This window comes from Drosophila navojoa, chromosome X (assembly GCF_054131105.1).
Source record: "Drosophila navojoa isolate 15081-1374.11 chromosome X, UAZ_NAV_1.0, whole genome shotgun sequence".
Taxonomy (NCBI): domain Eukaryota; kingdom Metazoa; phylum Arthropoda; class Insecta; order Diptera; family Drosophilidae; genus Drosophila; species Drosophila navojoa.
This window is the reverse complement of record NC_142895.1, coordinates 19,373,748-19,396,350: the sequence shown is the minus strand read 5'-3', so window position 1 is coordinate 19,396,350 and position 22,603 is coordinate 19,373,748. Positions and strand designations below refer to the sequence as shown.

At 41.9% G+C, this 22,603-nt stretch overlaps 1 protein-coding gene across 1 annotated transcript in view; it reads left to right on the top strand.

The window, feature by feature from the left end:
* The first annotated feature begins 8,717 nt into the window (after nt 1–8,717).
* Nucleotides 8,718–22,603, top strand: part of Lim1 (LIM homeobox 1) — a 63,132-nt gene continuing 49,246 nt past the window's right edge. The window contains exon 1 of the mRNA XM_089263382.1: nt 8,718–9,980. Within this exon, the coding sequence (XP_089119508.1) occupies nt 9,938–9,980 (43 nt within the window). The 5' untranslated portion in view covers nt 8,718–9,937. The remainder of the gene's footprint in view (nt 9,981–22,603) is intronic.

Genomic DNA, 22,603 nt, shown 5'->3' with positions numbered 1-22,603 from the left:
CGGGGCGAGAGGGACGGCAACTGAGTGAAAAGGAAAGAGATAAGCGCTGCTAGCGTCAAGCAATTTTCTATGCTCGCTTGCGAGGGTAACTCAAGGGCTACAAAACTTCAAATTCCTTGCAGCTCAAGCTAAACTCAGCTGAAATCAGCGACTAATGATGAGCTAATTCCCATCAATTAATCAGCTTATGGACTGAGAACACTATTTCTTGTGGAGGAATTTCTTCTACAGATTGACGTTGATATCAATTGATTTATGTTTTAATTCGCACAAGGCGCGACTACCGAATTAGTGCTTATCTAAAAGGCTTAGCTAACAATTTAACTTCGTTCTGCTGCCTTTCTATGAGATTTTCATGATTTTGAATATCTCTCTCTCTCTCTTTTTCTTTGCTTTTCATGACCGTCCTTTGCTGGTCTGCTTGCTTTTTATTTCTCTCTCTTTCTTCGTCATTGTTTCCCAAGTTTCGCTGTCTCTTTTCTTTTCTCTGACTTATTTCTTTTCATTTGTGTCCTCTTTTATTCCCCAAATCGCTCTCTATCTCTTTCGTTCTCTTTCTCTGCTACTCTTTCTATCTCTCTCTCTCTCTCTCTCTCTCTCTCTATTTCTCGCCTTCGTCCGACTACCTATCCCTCACTCTCTCTCCCTATCCCACTCTCTGTCTCTCTCTCCCTCTCTCTCCCTCTTTCTCATTTACATCTACAAAACATTGTCTCTCTTCAACTCTAGTTACCACCCTCGCCATTGGCCGGCTTGCGGTTTCAGGCATCGTTTGGTTTTGCGCTGGAATAGGTAAGCTCCGTTTTTAGCTGGCAACGTTGTCAAGTCCATGAGGGATTCCCATTTTATTAGCACACCAAAACTCATGAAACAAGCAAAGGGACGTGTAGTAGTTCACAATTTTCCTAGCCCCAACACGATGGGTTCCTCCACCCCGGCCCCCTGCTGCTGCTTCTGCTCCTCGTACTCGTTCTCGTTCTCGTCCTTTAGCCCACATTTGGCATAGGGTCCAGAGTTCAGGCCGTATTGCAGTGCACGGGAAATGTATTTGACAAAATATTTCAGTTATTTACTTTTGTCCACCATAAAGGCAGCCAACTTTTAGGCTAACAAGCAGACAGCCGGAAAACCAAACATAAATCTTGTTACATTTATGTGGCTCTAACACCTTTGTCTTTTCATACGCTCAGCCCGATCGAAAGTGGTGCAAGACAAGGTATAACGCTTTGCGGTCCGCGTATGTAACGCGATGGGAGATGTAAATATGGAAGATTTTCCATTCATCAGTTTCATCAAATTCTTTTAGCATGGATAATTAAACAAATAAACTATTTTCTACTATATTAATTCCTATAAGTATAAAAGATATCTTATATCGATGGCCATCAACGTAATTAGGTTCAGTTTCAGTTTCATTATGTGGAAAATGGCAATTATTGCAAAAGAGAAAAACTTTTGATAGAGTCATAAATATTTGAATTGGGATGTCATAAATGGATTCTGATGCCTGTCATTAACTTGGTTAAAGTTTTACTCGAAATGATTTCAATATAGAGATCAGTAATGGATAATGGAATTAAAGTGTTCGAAATACTAAAAGTATCGATTATAAATAAAGTTATATAAAAACAGTAAAATCAAAATAGTTAAAGGTAAGACTAACTAATTATAAGTAGTTGTTTTTTTATATATTATATAAATAGGAATCTAAGCTTAAGATTATTCTATTTCACATGAGTATTGAAAATCTCTTAGATATCTATTCCACATCAGTTCCGTAAATAATTCCAATTTCTCAATCATTTGTCCAGCGTATCTGGCAGTCGTTCATTACCGACTTGGAAACACTTGTTTATTTTACTTTTATTTTTTGGTAATCGCTACTGTTTTGGTCATTGTTGTTGGCCAAAGTGTAAAGCAGGAGCAGGAGAGATGCGCGCGCGCTGGTCCCGTCGGGGCTCTAACGGCTCTGCCCAAAAACCAAATGAAACTTTATGCATATTCAACTTTTTACATTATTCTTTGTGGCCGACGAAAAGTTGCAGTAACAACAACAGCAACAACAGCAACAACAAAGACGACAATAGCTGTTCGGACTGAATATGCGTAATAAGAGAGCCAAACTGTAGAAAATCCATTTAAGAGGTATACATATACATATAAGTATATACGAATATATGTAACTGTATAGCTGTAATGGCACTTGGATGCAGTTGAGCACTAGAATTAGTTTGGGCCATGCCACAGTGTGCTGCAACAACTTACAACTGGCGGCAGACATGTGTAAGAGTTGAATTATTAATCGGGCAGCCGAACTGCAATGTTCTGATAACAATTTCTATTAATCCCAAATCGCTGGAGTGCGTAGAGCTTTGATAAATTAAAATCAAGTCTGCGTACCTTTTGCATATGTTGCGAAAACTGTGTCGTTCAACGAAGACAAAGGGCGAGGGGAGAAGGTGAGGGCGAAGGCGAAAGCGAAGGCGAAGGCGTTGGCTGTAAACATGGACACAATTTATGCGCAAAATGTTCACAGTTTAATTTGACAATGCATTTTGCATGCTTCACTCAGCCGAGATGCACAGATAGAGCTGCACAGATACTGCTGCATTTGCAGATGCACACAGATGCACAGATACAGATACAGATACAAAATGGCATTTGCCAAGCGAATGCAAAGTGCAGACGACGATAAGACCGAAAACTGAAGACTAAAGCTCAAAGCAGAGACACTCGAATCAAAGCCAAAAACTAGACCATAAATAACAGTCTGTGTATGCGTTTGTGTGTGTGTGCGTTTGTCTGTGTGTGTGTATCATTGGAGAGGCTGACAACGAGCACTGCAAACTGGGAAAATTTGCATTTGAATTGTTGACGCAACTAAATAAATGCCAAGTCGCCATGATTCAGAAATACTCTATCGCTTTCGTTCCCTCTCCCCACTTTGCTTGCCTTTCTCTTGCCACTCCCCTCTCTCTCTCTCTATCTCTCTTTTTGACTGTCTAAACGTAACGAAATCAAAAATCTGATCCAAAAACTTTCCAAAAATTTAAGGCTAGTGTACGAGTTTAACTGACTGCAGGAGGGGGCGTGGCATGCGGAGGGTGTGCGGGTGTACGTGTGGCGTACTAGCTAACTGTATATGGGGATAGATATGCTCGAGGTAGAGGCGTGATGGGCGGGGCCATGCATGTCACAAAACTTGGAATGAATGACGTTACGTGAAGTTGACAACATGTCAAAATGGAGAAAAGATACCGTAAATGGACAGACAGGAATGGGCAGCAGGGGGCAGCAAGGCAGCCCGCAAAAGCTACCTAGGGCGATGGGGAGCAAGTTGCAAACAAGTGACATTTATGTTGCCAAAACAAATAACAATGCGCTGCATGCGCTACAGCGTGTGTGTGTGTGTGTGTGTGTGCGTGTGTGTGTGTGTCTCTCTCTTTCTCTGCGTGTGTGTGTGGCAGTGCTGGCGTGCTGTTGTGCCACATTTTGTGGCACGTGAGGGGCAGCGCTCTCGCTCGCTGGCTAAATCAGAAATCGCAAATATTAGAATAAAGACTGTGCCATGTGCGAGCGAGACGCAAACAGAGACAAGACACACATGTGCAGCTGTTGCAGCCATATCAGTGCAATGCCAACACACACACACACACACACACTGGCGAGCCATTGTGTGCAGCTCGCACACGAAGCTAAGAACGGAGCTCAAATCTCAGGAAAAAGTATTTTTCCGCAACAAACAAGCAAAAGTGACACACAACAGCAGCTTATTGTTGTTGTTGTTGCTGTCGTTGATGTTGTTGTTGCAGCTATTGTCATTGTTGGTGCAACTCTCATGGCGCCAAGCAGTCAACGCTAGGCGTGGCACTTGCGCACCGCCCACACAGCGACAACGCTCTCAACTGTTAGCTAGACTTTGATTTGGTTTGAAATACCCCTTAGATTGACTGCAATTAAGCGGGTATATTAATTTTAGTATGTATAATTAGGCATGTATAATTTTTATATATTTTAGCCAATTAATAAGCCTTGAATATTTGTAAAATTTTAATATTTTTATTTTTATTTTCAAGATCTAAAATTAAAAAACTTTTTAAAAAATATATATTTTATTTATTTAAACATTCTTTATCAATCAACATAAACTCATTATCCATAACAATCCAAACATATTGACTACAGGGTATCTTGTAGTTGTCGACTTTTTCACTCTCTATTTCCTTGCTTCTGTCTCCATTGTTGTTGCTTTTGTCGTCTCATTGTTGTTGTTGCTCGTTTTGCGTCGCTTCGTCGGCCGCTCGCCGTGGCCCCCATCTTCACACTGGTGGGGCAGGTGGTGCTGGAGGAGGCGGAGGGCGTTGCGCGCGTGTGTTTGCATATCTAAGCTCTGCGATCGCCAAGTGTTGTCCTAGTCGTGGTTGTCCCGCCATTGGGGCTGCCCAGAGAGCGAGAGAGAGAGGGCAGATAGTGGGTCGTGGGCGTGGGCATGGGCCACTGGCACTTGACTCCTGGTCGCTGCCATGTCTCGGCTACACTCGCATCCTTTTTGTTTGCCTCGTGCCTCGCGTCGCCAAAGCCAAAAGTTTTATGGAGCGTCGCGGCTTTTGTTTCGCTGCTTTAGCTATTGTGGTTATCCCTGTTGTTGTTGCCATCAAAGTGCCGTTTACAGTGGGCGTGGTGCTGTCGCTGTCGCTGCCGCTGTTGCTGGCCATATCAAACAGTTGGCCAACATTTTCTTGCTACTCGTTTTTGTCTGCTCCAGCGATTTTTGATAACTGACATTTGTTTGGCGTCCGCCACGGCTACAACAAACGGCGCCGCAAGGTGAGCACCACCAGCACGAGCACCACGAGCACCACCAAAACTAATATTCCGCTAGCCAAACGATTTGAATGTGCAGCAAACAGATTGCCAGCCCGATAAGCGCAACTGGAGCAGCTGCGCCCAAGTTTGCTCAGATTAGAGCTCAGCTCACTGAAAACCCAAAGACAAGTGCCGAGCGGAGCTGGAGCTGCAGCTGAAGTCTTTGCACTGTTCTACAGTTACATAAGGCCAGTTAGCTCAGGCCCACAGTCAACATATCAGAGCTCAACTATGGTGGAAAAAACAAGTGTTGTTCATTCAAAATAAAATAAAAATAGATAAATTGTTAAGATATTCAATGTTTGTTTTTCAGTCGATTTTCGTTTGGTAATTAATACTTTGATGGATTTATGAATCATTCAACAGGCAAGCATAATAAATATGAATCATTATTTGACCTCTGTGACACTTCAGCTCAATGGGAATCAAAGCAATGCGCTGAAATACCATATTTATTCGACTCTGGGCAACATTTCTATCATGAAATATTGCCAAACGTGCCCAACTTAATAAGTTAATGAAATGTTAAAATAAAATTAAAATAAATGAAGATAGTAGATAGAAGATAGTAAAATAGTAAAATATATAGTAAAATAATTGTTAGCTATTTTAATTTGCAACTCAATGATCATTAATCACGATCTAACTGAAGAAATTTGGGAATGTTTAGGGACAACAAGTTAAGATGTGAAGTAATATAAAATATACAAAATATATAATTGAAGTTAACTGAATACCCTGAGTCCTTATTTTGAATAGATGGGTCTAAAGAGTATTTAGCAAAAGTATCCCGATTAAAATTCATCAAAGTAAATTCACAAATTTCGTAGTTAGATTTCTTACCAATAAATCAGAATAGAAACGATTTCTCATAAGGATAATGTATTTTTGATAAGAATAAAGAGTCGAGTAAAGAGTCATTCGCATGTCTATGCCTATTGTAGGCGTGGCAAATCCAATTTAAATATGAGATTGAGAAATCGACGTACATATCGATGTGCTGAAATATTATTACATATATGGCGCTGTAGCATCATAGAGAATTTGCACCTCTTTCATGTCAATTAAAAATCACCATTAAATCCATCTTATGTTCCATAATTTACTAAACCAAAATGTATTTTGAATTTGGCATATGTGTAAGTTGTTTTCAAGCATACGACAATAAAAATAAAAATAATAATACAACAATAAAAATGAATTTTTCAATTCAAGCTGAAGTTGTATAAGAGTATATCTCAAATACTTTCAGAGTTATGTTGATCAAAATTGGTATAAATATTTTGTTAAGCTATACAGAAATAAGGAGTATTTCGGTCACCCTGTTCCACGTTCGATTGAGAAAGGAATACAGCTTTTTACATGATAAAGCTTAGCTGCTGATAGACATTAATTAGGCAATAACTTAAGCAACAACTTAAGCAACTAATTTCTCTAATATTTCCCAAATGATCGCGCATTTTGATAACCCTTGCGAATATATGAAATCGTTTAACAGCAACAATAACAACACCAACAGGAGCAACAACAACAACAACAACAATATTCAGCATTAAATGGCAACAGCTGACAGGCGCAGGATTCGTGACACGCGTTGCGTGTATCGTGAGTGGGCGGCAGTTGGGGCAGGGAGGGGCGGGCGGTACGCGTGTAAGTCGGCCAACTGCAACGGACAAGGACATTGACAAGTGAAACATCAGACAAATGAGTGCGCGCGGTCTAAATGCTAAAGCGCCAATACACACCAATACACTCACACACACCCACACATACACACGCACACAGTGGGAAACAAACACATACGCCGAATGGCAGGCAGACGTGCTCAATGTGGCGCAGGACCAGGACAAGCAGAGGCAGCCAAGCACTTCACAGCTTAACACCCTAATGTGCAATATTTTTGACTCACACACACACACACACACTCGCAGACACACAGACAGATATACGCAAGCACACAAAGCAAATGTATAAAAAGGAAATACAGAAGGCTGGCAAAGTCGCTCCCGCTTCCGCTCACGTTCCATCCCCACCCACTCGACATGCCCCAGCTGTCGAAGGCGAAGGCGCGACTGCGTTGCCAGCAGCAGCAGGAGCAGCAGGAGCAGCAGGAGCAGCAGGAGCAGCAGGAGCATCAGCGACAGGCTTCAGCGGCAGCATCAGCATCAGGCGTCAGCGGCAGCCGCCAAGCGCCACTCAGTCAGGCAGGCAGCGCTTCGCTCTGCGTCCCGTAACTGTAGCAGCAGCAGCAGCAGCAGCGACAGCACCAAACGACAATGGCGTTCACACGCACGCAAACACACTCACACACACACACACACACACATACACAGCGTAAGATAGCGGGCGCCACCCACTGGCCAACAACAAAGCTCATTCACTCGCTCACTCACTCTCAGTCGCACTATAGTGCCGGCTCGCTCGCACACTCACTCTCGCTCTCCTCGGGAGTGTCAAGCAGCTGCTGCTGCTTCTTCTTTCCCTATTTGAAGTTTGGCATCTTTTTTTATTTATTTTTTTTTGCTCTGCAGTTTTTCGTGAATTTTTTTAAGGTTTTATTTTTGTTGCTTTCTTTTCCTTTTTTTGCTCATTTTTTATTGCGCTTGATCTTTGGCTTATTACCATGTCACGTTGAATGCGAACTGCGAACGCTGCCGGAATACCAAATATACACACACACAGACATACATCTATATATACGCCTGTGTTGTGAATTCTTTTTTTTTTTTCTTTGTGCTCCAATGCGTTAAAACGCCAAAGGGGCGTTGAATTTTTCTGCTTTTCTGCTGCTGTGGCTGCTGCTCCTGGCTTTGACAACGCTAACGACAAGACTCTGGCGGTGGCAGCAGAGCCTGCTGCTGCTATTGTTGCTGTTGTTGTTGTTTCTGTTGTTGTTGCTGTTGCTTAAACTTAGGCTTTAAGAAGCAACGGCTTCGTCTTGCCAATGCAAAGTTGGCGCAAGCACAGAGCAAACGTAGAAATGCAAAAGAACAAAAAAAAAAAAAAAAAAAAAAAAAATACAGACACACACACACACAAGTAAGAAAAGTTGCGACCAACAGTTGACAGTCCAAAAGCATTTGACATTTTACCTTGGCAAGGCAACAACTCACACACAAGCAAACGCACACACAGAGACAACAAGTACACACTCACACTTGCACACACAGGCACACACATGTGCACAGACAGAGAGACAGAAACGTGAACGTGACTGTAACAACAAGAGCAAAAGCGCCAAATGTCACATTGAAAAATGCCATTGGTTCGACAAACTTTCTGCCCCAACCAGCGGCGACGGCAACGGCAACGGCAGCGGCAACAGTGACAACAACAACAATCGAATGCCTGGCAGAGAGGATGCGCAGCAGCAGCGACAACGACAGCGACAGCAGCAACGGCGGCGATATGCGAACGCCTCTGCCATGAAACCGAAACCGAAACCAGTTGCTTAGCAACGCCCCCTTCTAACCGCAAACGACGACGTCGACAGCAGCAGCAGCAGCAGCAATAACAGCAACAGCACAGCAGCACACCAGCAACAGCAGCACACCAGCAACAGCAACTGTCGCCGCAGCCGCAGCCGATGCCGATGACTGCGACAAATGTCAGCAACAGACTCCATTGCTATTTTTGCAGCAATACTGTGCACCAGCTAGTTGTCTCGCTCTGGCGCAGGCAGCTGCTGCAAACGCAGGGGAAATTGTTTGCCATTGAGCAGGCCGCGTGTGTGTGTGCATGCGTCTGTGTGAGTGAGCGCGCATGCGATTCGTACACGAGCAGCACTCCGAAGGGGTAGGCCAGACGCGAGCAGCAGCAACAGCAGCAGCATCAGGTATCGAACTCGGGTACCGGTTCAGTTTGTGTTTGGCTGTGTTTCGCCTTCGCATTGCCATTCGCTCGCGCTCGCTCTGCCGTCGCCGCCGTCGTCGTCGTCGTCGTCGCCGTCGCTGTCGACGCAGCGAGTTTTCGGTGTGTTCGCCTCGTTGCTATTGCTGCCCGTTGTTGCCGTCGCCGTTTTCAGTTTTTGTTTGACGTTCGCGTGGTGCGCTCGCATGTTGCGGCCCGTTATCGTAATCGACATCGATACGTACCGTTACCGTTACCGTTGACGTTGCCATTGCTATTGCTATTGCCGTGGCCGTGGCCGTTCTCGTTGCCGTTACCGTTGCCTCTGCCGTTCTTTCGAAAGACGTTGCCAAAAACAACAAAATAAATAAATAAATAAATAAAACGAAAACAAAATAAGAAACAAAAAGCCGTGCAACCGAACAGACCAACAACAACAACAACAACAACAGCAGCAAGCCAAATTTGTTAAACAGCTGTTCTTTGGCACTCTCTCTCTTCTTCTTGTTTCGCTGCCCCAACTGCTGTCCCGTCGCGTTGCGCGTCCCTATTGAGCGTCGCGTTGCGTTTCGATGCGATTCGATTTTTTTTCGAGCACACAAGAATTTGTTGCCCAAGTTTTTTTCAAGTGAGTTACTTGCTAAGGAATACAACAACAACAACAACAACAAAGCTTCACCTGCTAAAGAAAGTGCCAAGTGGATTACAACAACAACATCAACAACAGCAACAACAACAACAACAAGAAGAAGAAGTTTAACAACATATACAAATCAAAACAACAACAACAACAACAACAAATAAATATCAGCTGCCAGCTGTCGCGTGTTTTGCCGCCGGCATTAAACACAGCACAACAACAAACACACACGTGCTCCACACATCTCGCGCGCTCTCTCCCTCTCTCTCTGTCTCTCGTTTTGTCCTTTAGTCTCCCACTCTCTCTCTCTCTCTCCCTCTCTGTCTCCACTGGTCGCGCCCGCATCCGCATTTACGCTCAGCCCCGTGTGTGAGTGTGTGTGCGCGTTCGTCGCGTCAGTGCGTGTGTGTGCGTCTCATTATCAGCGTGACCATTATCATCTCGCCCCCCAGCCTCGATATATTCGATAACAAAATTCTCACCGAGGCATCCAAAGCGCCCCTCAGGGCTGTCGCGCTGGCGTCATTTCTGGGCGACGGTTTTGCCGCCCTCGGTAGCCGAGCACCACCCGTCAAGGATCTAATGGCATTTGGTGCGGTCCTCCACACAAATCAGCACAACATAGGTGAGTAGCACAGATCCGATCAAGCTCCTAAGAATAATCCTCCTAAGAATAATGCCCAAATTACCCAAGAGCATGCGCAAAGAACTTTCCGAAAAGATCTGCGACTAAACTGACTAAAAGGTTTGCTCAAAATGATATTTCCAGTTTTTTAGTATTGCCGATCTATATTTAAAGTACAACGAACTCTATTCATACAATGGGATTCTATAAAGGCTTAGTAAATAGAGAGATCAAAGAGCTGATCGAGCTCTACCAAAAGATCAGCAATGACTAGGGATACATAGGAAACATTTTAGCCAATTATCGATCTGTATATTGAGTTGAATATTCTCTAAATACTTAATCTCAAGTTTATTATTTTACGAGAATCTAGAGCAATAATTCAATTTCTCTATATAAACTATTGCAAACTTTCATTTGTATAAGCTGCTCGAGAGGGATTTTACGTTCCTTAAAGAGGAGTCAATGAAATATATTTTTATATATATTTTATATATTTCAGAGTAAGGACAAATTTTATATATCGTATTTAGATATAAAAAATAAATGAAATTAAAAAAAAGAGGAAGATATAAATAAATTTTATAAGTCATAAAAAAATATATCATAATGTATTATTGATTTAGGATTTCGCATTTGAATATCTATGGATCGAAGAATCTAAATATACTTTAATGTAGAGGCAAAATAGGCCACATTGAAATTGTTATACATATAACTCCCCAAATTCTTTGTCTCTCGTTTCATTTAGTTAAACATAGATCATAAGTTCCCGAAACGAAGTTTGTTTTGCATTAGGGATTTGTACCTAAATTTTGTTCGTTTTTGAAATTGTGGATATTTCGCGTTTACAAATTGTTGCTTCACGAGCATTAACTATGGGGGCGCACATGGGTTAAGATTGTGATTTGGCTGGACAGAAAAAGTTTTCTCTCGTCGGCTTTGGGTTAAGCATGAAGCAAAGTTTTGCACTTTTGAACTTGCTGCAGGGTCGGGTATCACACCAGCCCCAAACCCCACACTGGACTCGTCTAACTAATGCTGCCTACCTCTTCTCCTTCGGCTCCCTCTCCCTCTGCTTCTTCTGATTCTTCTACTACTACTTCTTCTTCTTCTTGGCTTGCGCCCATTTTGTGCGCCTTTGCAGAAGTTTTTGTGTGCGGCGGGCGAAAAAGTTTGCTGCGACTTGTCAAAAAGTTTTCTTGTTGTTGCTACTGTTGGTTGTTGTTGCCGCTTGTTGGTTGTTGTTTGTCGGTTGTTGTAGTTTGTTTGACTGTTTTGCTTTTGTTTTATTTCATTTGCTCTCATGTCAAATTTTCACTTTTGCTGACTGTTTAATGTCAGCCCAAAACTTTGCATTTTGTTACCCAGTTGACAGCATTTGCTGTTGCTGCTGCTGCTGTTGCTGTTGCTGCTGTCGCTTCTGTTGTTTTTTGTTCTTTGTCCAAGTGGCCAACAAATCGCGTCAACAAATTTGTAAACCTGCTGATTTGTGCATGCACTTCACCAAATGGGACTCAAAGCGGCCCATAAAACTGCCGACTTGCAACTGTTGTTGCTGTTGCTGCTGCTGGTTGCAAGCTGGCAACTTGGCAAGTTGGCAACTGCCAACTGACGACTCATAAATTGCTGGGCTCGCTCGGACAGCCGCTGCAGCGAGTGTGTGGCGGGAGTGCTAGGCGTGCCCCGAAAAGGGGGGCAACAGAAGTCAAAAGTCAAAGCTGTCAACGGCACTGAGATGCGACGCAACGGGCCACAGAGATGGGGCACACACATAGAACAAAGCGCACGGCCCAGAGTCATAAAACATTTGCAACCTTTTTGCCTTTTCTTCTTCTTGTTCGTTCTGTTGTATCTTCTGGCTGCATCTTTTCAATTTTGTTGTTGCCGTTGCACAGCAGCAGCAGCAGCGGCAACAAAAGCGCAGCAACGCCTTTAACAAAGTTCGCCTGCTGTTCATCAACATTTATGACTATCCCGAGTTGATGATGACGATCATCATCATCACCATCATCATCATCATCATGTGGAGCCTAGCTGGCTGACTAACTGCCTGGAAGCCTCAAGCTGCCACAGGCAACAATATTTGATGTTGCTGCTGCTGCTGCTGTTGCAATAGCAATTGCTGCTGGTGCTGCTGCTGCCGCTGCTGCCACCTTCGCCTGATCTTCTAGTCAACGTTAGCGCAGTTCCAAGTACGTCAACATTTTTTATGCGCCATTTTCTTCATCATTTTTACGGTCAACAGTTGCTCAAGTCAGTTTACGAGCCGCGCCAAACAGCAGCAGCCACATGAACGGCAGCAACATCGACGGCAGCAACTATTCTTGAATAGACAAAAAGTTGTCAGTCTTAAGTCGATTCTATGGCCATTTTTTGCTCAGCCCCTTTTGATTTATTGGGCAAAAAGCGTAGCCGGCAGCCGGCTGCCGCGTTTAGCCTCAAGAATTGCGCATTTCATGTTTGGCTATGCATTCTGTCACCGCCGCCGCCGCCGCCGCCGCCGCCCCAAATGGGTGTGGCAAGCAGCTATAAATTATGAAGCATAATGAGCCGTTGAGATGCACAAGAGAGAAAAAAAGAATAACGCAATAGCCAGAGGAAAGGGAGAAGAGAGAAGCCCACTGGGTGGCCGCCACAATTTGTGGGCAGTTAGTTGGACAAACAGCAAAAAGTCGAGTGCTTAAGTGCCCTTCGAACTGAATTATCTGCAGGTTAACATATATATACATATATATGTAGATATCTGTATAAAGTGCCACACGGCGTAAATTATGCAGTAGCCTTAAAGTAACTGAACGGACACGCGACAAATGGCAAAGGCTAAGGCGAAATTCTGGGAATTCGCGAAAACAAATTATGCGCCAAAGTCTCCGTCTTAATTGTTCCCGGAACGATCGCAGCCGAATGTCAATCAAATCAAATAAATTGCCTTGTGGCCAAAGCTTGAACCGGCTCATATTGAGATGAAAAGATTCAAGTCACATCAAAATAGTTGAGGCCGCTTCAAGTCTAAATCTCACTTTGATGTGCCTTTCCTAAAGCTGCAAAGAGTCCAGCTGCTTTAGATTCCTTAAGAACTCCGCATAGCTAGGTTTATGATAGCCGACATAGAAGAAGAAGAAGAAGAATTCGGAATGATATTCATAATACTTGTAGATAATATACTATGCAGTTTTCTTTTTCTATATTTCATTTATAGTTCTACAAAAATTATATATATTAGATATTTATATAGGAATATTATAATCAAATTAAAATTATATAAATGAACTTTTAATAGATAAAATAAAAATGTTATATCAAATACATAAATAAAGGATAGCTAGCGAATCGTTTCTTGAGCATGAGAAAACAATTTTTGTGTTTTCAAACAAAGAAAATTCTGTTTTTAATCCGAGCATTCAAATCATGGAATAAACCAAATAAATCAATAAAAAATAAAATAAAATAATAAATAAAAGCAATTAGCAAATACAATAAATTAGAAATCACAATATTTAAAATAACAAATAAAATATAAAAAAAAAGAATAGTAAAGCAATTAGCAAATTTTAATGATAGGTTCAGGATATAAAAATATTTGGCAAAATATTATAAATAAAAGTAAAAAAGGCATTTCAAAAAGAGATGTGAAATAATATAAAAATTATGCATATATTAATGTTGAATACATTATTAAATACTTTATTAAAAAAAAAAATTTTAGTTTTATAATAAAAAAGGATAAAGAAGTAAAATAAGAATATTAAAAAAATTAAATAAATAATAGAAATTATTAAATCATCACAAATAAATATATTTAAAAAATTATATAGCATTAAAAAGTAGATTGAATTTTTAAAAGTTAAAATAAATAAATACAATTATATATAAATGACGAATTAAAAATCAGACTAAGTTTAGATTTAGGTATTTTGGTTGCTTTTCCAAATTTGTGGTTTTCATTTCAGTTTTGCTTTCAAGACAAATTAAATTTAGTTTGCACTTCTAAGCTAAAATGTTTTAGGAATGCCAAATTGGAATATATTAAAATGTACAAACATAAATATATATATATCGATAAATACATATGCACAAAAGCAAGTCGAGCACATTTATATCCCCCCTTCTCTCTCTCTCCCTCTCTCTCGGCTGGAATGACAGATTGTTTTCTTGATGCCAAATGTCATAATACGAACGCGAAATTAGTTCAGATTTGAATGTTCGTAATGAAACTCGTTTAAGATGAAATGCAAAGCAGTTACTGCTGCTCGGAATCGGCGAATATATATACATGTACATACATATATATGTGTGTGTGTGTATGTATATATATTACTCTAGTTAATGATAGCGCTGGCATTATAAATCATGGCTGCCTGCCCGATGGCTGTTATAGGGTAGCGAATGGCTGCCGATCTCTGGCACATTACAGATCTGAGACCCTGCCGAAAGCTGGCCAAAGTACAAATTATTTGACGGCCGTCAGGAATTGAATACTTATCGCTAGCTGTCTCCGAAACTCGGCGAGTCGTCGCCTACCGTCCCGTCCCGTACCGCTCCCTGGCTGAGCCGATATGCAAGTTATGGGCCCCCAACTGTTGGGAACTTTTCCATTTTGTGCAGAACGCTTGGGCCAGGACTGTGCGGTGCAGGCCCCGAGCGGTGGGGCTTGGCCTGGCCTATGCCACGACACGGCCACATAGGACGTAGCTCTGGGGCCAACGTCGTCGCCTGTCTGACAGTCTATATATATATATATATATATATATTCCTTTTCTTCATTTTTTTTTTGGTATTTGCAGTTTAGCTTGAAGCTGAAATAGTAATTCACATTGAATGGCTTCGGTGGTGCGACGGCTGCTGCGTCTGTTCTCGTTTCGGCGCTGCTTCGTGGCTCTTTTATGATTTCTTTGCCGTTTTACGATTATTTTAGAGCTGTCAATAGTCAACGTGTGAGATAATTTATACGCCATAAATTTCAGTGCAAGCACAACTTGAGCTCGACTTCGCGTAGAACAACAACAACAACAACAATAATAATGAAAAAAGAAAAAAAAACAGTAACAAAAAGCGCAGGCAGCTTTTTTTTTTAGCGGAAAGTCCACGAATGGATTCACTAGCTTAGGCTAAGGCTCGGTGTGGAGCAGGGGCAGGGGGCAGGGGGCAGAGGCTGCTGTCGACATCATCAACAGGTTCTATTGCGCTTTTTTATAAGTTATTGTTGTCGTGGTTGTTGTTGCTGTTGTTGTTGTTGTCTGTGACCATTTCGACTGGTCCACAATTCATTTGTGTGGCTTATCGCCTTTTTGGCTTGATTTACAGCCCCGGCAATACCAACAACAGCAACAACATTAAATGCACTCAACAGGTTGTTTAACACTTGACACGGGACATTGGGGGCCATAAAGCGAGCAACCGAAACAGACTTGGAAGTAAATGAATACATTTTCGAGAACTAACCAAAAACACAGAAATTAGAAGTTCATAAAAAAAAAAAAACAAACCAAAGTTGATTTAGTTTTTCGCTTTCCTTAATTAGAGCTCAGCAATGAGCAGCTGGCAACTGTTGTTGTTGTTGTTGTTGTCATCGTGTTTGCTTTTATTATTATTATTCTATTTTTCTATTTCTTTTTTCCATTTTGTTTTCTTATTAGGAGTTTATTCATTTAAAATTTCGCTTCCGCCATAGCTGAAACGGTAGCCAAAGCCTCAGGAATTGATTTATAACCAAGTGAATCGCCAAAGCAGAGAAACAGAGAACAGCAACAGCAACAGCAACAGCAACAACAACTATTGCCCATAAACAATAAAAACAGCCAATAAAACGAACAACAATTTGTAGCGAGTTCCCAATTGAGCCACTTGACGCGCTCTCACGCAGCCGCAGCCACAGCCACAGCCGCAGCCGCAGCCGCAGCCGCAGCCCGCCGTAGGGGATGTGTGGGACGTGGGCAGAGGGGGTGTGGTAATGAACTTTAACCCGCAAGTTGCAAGTCCAAGTCAGGACAGCGTCGACTGGGCCTGGCCTCTGCCCCCGCCCAGGTTGTCCGTCTTGCGAGTTGTCTTCGGTTCGTTCGCTCGTTCGGCTGGAACCAACCAAGCCCAAAGAAAAACGATCGCGGCGCAGATGACCGCAGCTAAATGCGATTAGTTCCGAGTGCTTCGACAGCAGCCGCAGCCGTAGCCGCAGCCGCAGCCGCAGCCGCAGCCGCAGTCGTAGTCCCAGTCGGAGTCAAGGCAGCAGCGACTGCAATAGCCACCCGACAAAGTTGCTCAAAACGATATAATCCTTACTTAATTCGTGAAACATGCTGTGAAAAGTTTTGGTAATGTTTGCTAGTAAAATGGGGATGCAGAAAATTCACGATGACTATTAGAGAGAGGGACAAAGGAAGAGAGAGGGAGAGAGAGAAAGAGAGAGAAAGGGAGAGCGAGAGCGAGAGAGAGAAACGGTTATATTGAGTGTAATCCTGAGAATAGTTTGCCAGATATATATATATAGAGGGAAAGAGAGAATGAAAGAGGATAGTAGATACGGCAGTATAGATAGGGACATAGTTAAACTTTAAAGATAGACGTAAGTATATGGAAATACATATAAATTTGATGCATGATGTGCGATGGGACTTTGATTTATCAATCCTAAAGAAATAAATATTTATATCAGACTATTGGGGAATATCGAAACAATGATTATCTGTATGACTTATAGATCAGAAGATGTATAGATTCTTCTGCTCCAGTAGAAAAGCTAAAGGGAACTTAAAATATATTTACGTGTTGATCTACATATATCGTTATTCATATAGAACAAATATTCCTAATTAAAGAGTTGAAATAATTTTCGTTCTCCCATGTAATTCACTTGATGCAACTCGACAATTTTGCATGGTGCGCCTATTAGGTTGAATATATATTTATTTTCCTTTATTTTCGGTGTGTAGCACTCTCTCCCATTCTCTCTTCCTCTCTCTCTCTCTCACTGCTTCTCTTTCTCTCTGTGCAGCAAGTGAAGCATTGCAGACGGTGCGGGCGTCCCTGTGAACCGGGTCTATATCATTAATAACCGAAAAACGCTCAACATAATGATGCGTGTAATGTTGCTGCTGTCGCTGCTTGCCGATCGCAGCGGCAACAACAACAACAACAACAGCAGCAACAACAACCACAGCAATAGCAACACCTTCGCAGTGTGTCTCCATCTTCATCTGAATAGCCTCAGTTCGGTTCTCGCTCTGCTTCGTCTCAACATTTGTTGAAGATCTCGCGGCAATCGGCTCTCGCCGCCTTTTGTGCGCCGCTTCGATCTCAATGAGCGGCAATTTGTTATGCGTTTTTATTGTGCGTTTATTAATTTGATTATGGCTGCATTATAAACTTGGCGGCAAATGGTATTTATAGGCAGTCGCTGACTGCACGACGCGTCGTCCCGTGTTGCCGTTGTTGTTGACACGCCGCACAGCAACATGTTGCAGGCGCCCTCTCATCGCCAGCAACAGCAGCAGCAACAACAACAGCAACAACTTAAGGCACGTTTTTACTTTTTAATACTCATATGCAAATTAATTAATCAAAATCGCGCGCATACACGTGTCGCGGCTGTTGCTCGTTGTTGTTGTTGCTCGTTGCTGTTGTTGTTGCCAAATCATTTGCGGCAAAACATCAAAACGCAGCACAAACCACATGAAAATAACTATATATGTATATATGAATATATGTATCTTTAGCTACACACATACATGTGTGTATTTGTATTGAAAGAAGAAGCAGCGGGCGGCAATGCCGTCGTCATTATCGAAGAGCAGCGTAAACGTGAAATTTGTTTGGCAACGAACCATAGCGAATTGCAACGCAACGTTTGCCTAACCCAAATCGAACCGAACCGAGTCCGAGCCGAACCGAACCCAGCCAAACTGACTCAATCTCCAACACAGAAGCACTGAACTTCAGTTGAGTCAGCCATATATAAGATCTATTAATATGAAATCGAAACGAACTTAGAGTTAAGCACTGACTTTTCATATTCTATGTCGTACATCATATATCATAAGCAACTATTGAGAATTTGGTATACACTCAATACTAACCGATTTATATCAGAGTATATCAATTTTGTGACATTGAAATTGGGAAATCGGCGTAAATTGTGTTTGGGAAAATGTAATGAATATTTTCGTGTAGCATATGCCTAAGAAACAAAGGTCCTAAACCTGCTCCCTTCAATATCTCTATGAAACGCCAAAACCTACGAAATACCTAAATGTATTAGCCTTGTAAGTCTATGGTAACTACATATGTAGCAGATAGTGGTAAAGGTCGTACTTCGACTGACCTGGTCACTGTGGATATCCTTAGTCATCTTACCTACGACAGCTCTTAGTGGCTAAATCATTCGCAATGCTCTAAGAATTCTGAGAATTAGTGCAGGTTGGCTCTGATATGTTGAAGTGTTGTGAATATGGATATTATATATACTACATGCAGTAGAATCAGTAGGACCGTCTTTGTATCCGAAAAAAAGCTATAACCGTTTAAATTTGCTCAAATAAGTTTGTCTGGGGATCAGAATATTCGTCGAAAATAACCGTACGGACGCTATAAGCGGAGTCATTATAACCTGATTCTACTGTATATGTATTCACATATCAAGATAAAGGCTAGATAAAAAGTAAATCTAATCTGTGTATCATGCCATCTATTTACTCTAATGACAACATCCTCTTTCACACTCATCTCTGCTCCTCTAACTCTTTTAACAATTTCCATTTCCATGCACAGGAATGAGCTCCAGTCTTCAAGGATTCAAAGAATGCAACACGTTACTCTAAGTATTTCAACTTTGAAATAAAGCAAATCTTTGTCTCTATTCAAAAATTCAGCTAAATGTTCTTAGATCAACTAGCCATAAATTTAGCTTTTTCTATGAGAAAAACAAAAATCTTTTTGCATATTTCGTGCACTCAACTACAACAAGTTAAATTTATTGCCATTTCTATTATGCTCTATATATCTGGCTGCAAGTGCTGTAATCAGATAGCCCTCTCTCCCTCACTCCCTATCTCTCTCGCTCAGTGCACAATCGATGCCGTTAACGGCAGCTGGGCAAGATTTAGCGGCTGGCTGCTGCGGCTGCTGCTGCTGCTGCTGCTGCTGCTCCAGATGCTGGTGGCGATAAGGCAATGCTTCTGGGTTGACTTCTGCCACCCCAAGCAGAGTCCACGGCTCCAGCTCCAGCCCTATGAGGGTTGCTCCGCTCTACGTGCATAGCCGCAGTCAAGGTTAATGCTTTGTCACAAAATCGCCCGAGTGAACCCGAGATATGCTGATAAGAACATTCTGTATTTTCAGTATTTTCCTATTTTCGAAATTTTCCCTCTCGCTGGCTGAAAGTGCGCGTGTGTGTGTGTGTTTGTGTGTGTGCTTAACTTTGTTTTTTTTTTTTCGGCTGTTTGACTTTGGGCGAAAGTCAGCAAACCGAATTCCAGAATCAGAGCAGCGCATAAATTGCGCTTATCGTGAACTCTGCGGCAGCTTATGAAGCTAATGGCCAAAGGCAGCAGCAGCAGCAGTAGGGGCTAAAGAGAGAGAGAGAGAGAGAGAGTGCGGTGGCTCTTTAGAGTAAAGCAATCAGGCGTTGCAGGGCAATTGAAAGTTTTGGACCAAAGTTTTGCGGTCAGACGGCTGAACGCTTTGAGAGTTGATTTCAAATATCATTTGGGCTGTCAAAGTCACATAACGAATTTCTCACATGTTGTTCATTATTAATTGCATTGCTGCATGCTGACGCTGGCGGGGGGCGGCGGCATTAATCGGGGGGCGGTGGGAGGTCTGCGGTTCTACACTTGAAAGCAATAAATTTGCAAAATTAATGCGAAAACCAATTAAAAGACATTTGATAGGCAAAATAGTCAAGGCAAACGCAAGACTCAGGACTTTCACAGAGAGAGAGAGAGAGCCACAGAAAGAGAAAGAGAGAGTGAGAGAGCGTGACATATGCAAACAGAGACGGAGGCGTTCATAATTAGAATATAGCATAATATTATGTTAGCAAGAAAATGGCTCAATGATGTTGCAGTTGCTGTGGTTGTTGTGGCAGTTGTTGTTGTTGTTGTTAGGCCAGTTAGAAAATCAAAGCCATTTACAATCACATCTGGCATTGTGCTTTGAGCCAGCCCATTGCCAAAATTTCCAATTGCGAATTTAACAAAATGCACTTTGCAGCCGAGGCAATGAAGCAGCTACAATAGTTTTCGGGGCAGGGGGGGAGGGTTGGGGGTGGAGCTAGTCGTGGCTGAGTGTTTTTGGGCCGTACGCTTTATTTGGCACAAAACTTTAAACCTTTAATCGCATTAAGCGCTGCCAAAGTCATTCAGCTAAACGGCTAGGGGCAGGGGCAGCCGAGGCAGCGGGGGCAGGCATGTGCATGCGCGTGTGCGTGTGCGTGTTGCAGCAATGTCTGCCACATTAAATATTGAAAAATGCAAATTTACAAATACATAAATTTTAAATGAATCGCCAACACCAAAAGCATTTAAAATCAATCAATGCGGCTGCTGCAAGCGACTGCCAGAGCAGCAACAGCAGCACTACAAAAGTCAGCTATAGATTCTATATATACTCTATATATACACATACATACATATACATATATGTATGTATGTAAATCAGAAATATATATATAGTTGTATATTGCGCCGATAGGCAATGTCAAGCCGACCCCAACGGCCACATCAAACATTGCCAGCTTTTTGGGTGTGGGCTCTATGTGCGTGCGTGTGTGTGGCTGTGTGTGTGCAAAGGGTATTGCCAGCACAGCCGCAACTCCATTGATATTAACAAAATAAACAAGCAACGTCAGCGACATCAGCCGCAGCGCTCTAAGAGCAGCAGGCGAAGGGAAGGGATGGGGGGAAACGGGGTTATGGGATGGGAGGGAGTATGTGGTTTAGGAGCCGGAGCCATTGGGTCGACAACTTCGTCGCTTATGGCTGGCAGACGTCTGTGGATTTTTGCTGGGCTTCACTTTTGCCACAGACATTCCACAAATATTGTAATTGTTGCAATGGATTCGTTGAAAAAAAAACCGGGGATTTTTTTTTTTTGTGCATTTAGCCAGTTTTATGCGAGTCTGAAATATATTTTGTGCAAATTTATTTGGATTTTTGATTTGATGTTGAATATAGAGAGTTTTTGTTATGAAATTCCATAGATGAAAATAAGTAAATAAAAGTAATAAAAATTAACATTGAAATAATAATAATATTTATTTTATTTTATTTTTTTTTTAATAATATGAATAATGATAATAATATATAATATAAAATATATAATATATAATATATAATATAGAATAATATAAATAGATAAGAGATAAGATAGAAGAGATAAGATATAATCTATAATATATAATATATAATATATAATATATAATATATAATATATAAAATATAATATATAATATATAATGTATAATAATAATAATAATAATAATATTAATAGATAGATAGATATATAATATTATTTAGTTTAGCTGTCTGCTCTTGCTGTTTGACTTCAGAGAGCTATGTTCAAATAATCCTATTTTTACTAATCGATTATAATTGTAATATGTAAATATATTAACTGGGCTCAAGTCTCTCTCAGCTCTATTGCCTAAGCTACTGTCTATATATATATTTCTAAAAAAAAAGATAAATGCCTCTATCACATAATCAACTAAATAGATGTAGATGTAAATATTCCTTATATTTCATTTAAGTATTTTAGTGAGTGAATTTGAAATCGTTAAGAGCTTTAAGAGCAATGCATGTGAATTGTCTCTGAAAATCCCTACCTCTAGAATTAAATCCAATCACCAGGCGACTAACTTGTTAAACTGCCAGTTAGGTTTGACAGCAGCATTTAAGCACTTTGCTGCGCACTTGACTGTAGGCCACGCATATATTTCTTTGTATGCGTGTAGGACTTCGAAAAGAAACAGTCAAATGGTTGGGCGGTTGCGTGGGGGTGGCTGCATGCGCGGGCTGCACAGGGCGGTGGTTGGAAGAGGGCAGCTTAGGCCGGGACAGGAGCACATCACTCATACGCTAAGGCTTATCATTGGCTATCTGTCTGCTGACAAACGCAAACAGCCACAACAGCTGCACGCAGGACGAGCCGCAGGACGAGCGCCACGGCACGGACGAGCTCGACATGGGGCAGGTGGGCGAGGGGGCGCAGCGAGCGAGCGAGCGAGGCGAGACAACGACACGACAGCCACGCGAATCATGAAACGAGTGGGCGCACTTCACTGAACCACCCACAAAGCCGTGCTGGCAAGAGAGAGTGAGAGAGAGAGAGCCAGAGAGAGGTCGTCGGAGGGAGACAGAGTGCCTCGCTTACCATTGATATGGACGCAGCAGAGAATAATAAAAAACAAAAAACTCCCGAGCCTATAAAAATGAAAATCTGTGCGTCCTGACGACAATGTTGATGACGATGGCAGCCAGACTGATGGCTATGAAGATGAGGACCAGAGAAATGGAAATGGAAATGGGAATGGCAATGTGAATGCGAATGTGAATGTGAATGAGTATGGGAATGGGAATGGGAATGGGCATATGGAGTATAAGGAGTGTGGATCATGGAGTATGGTAATG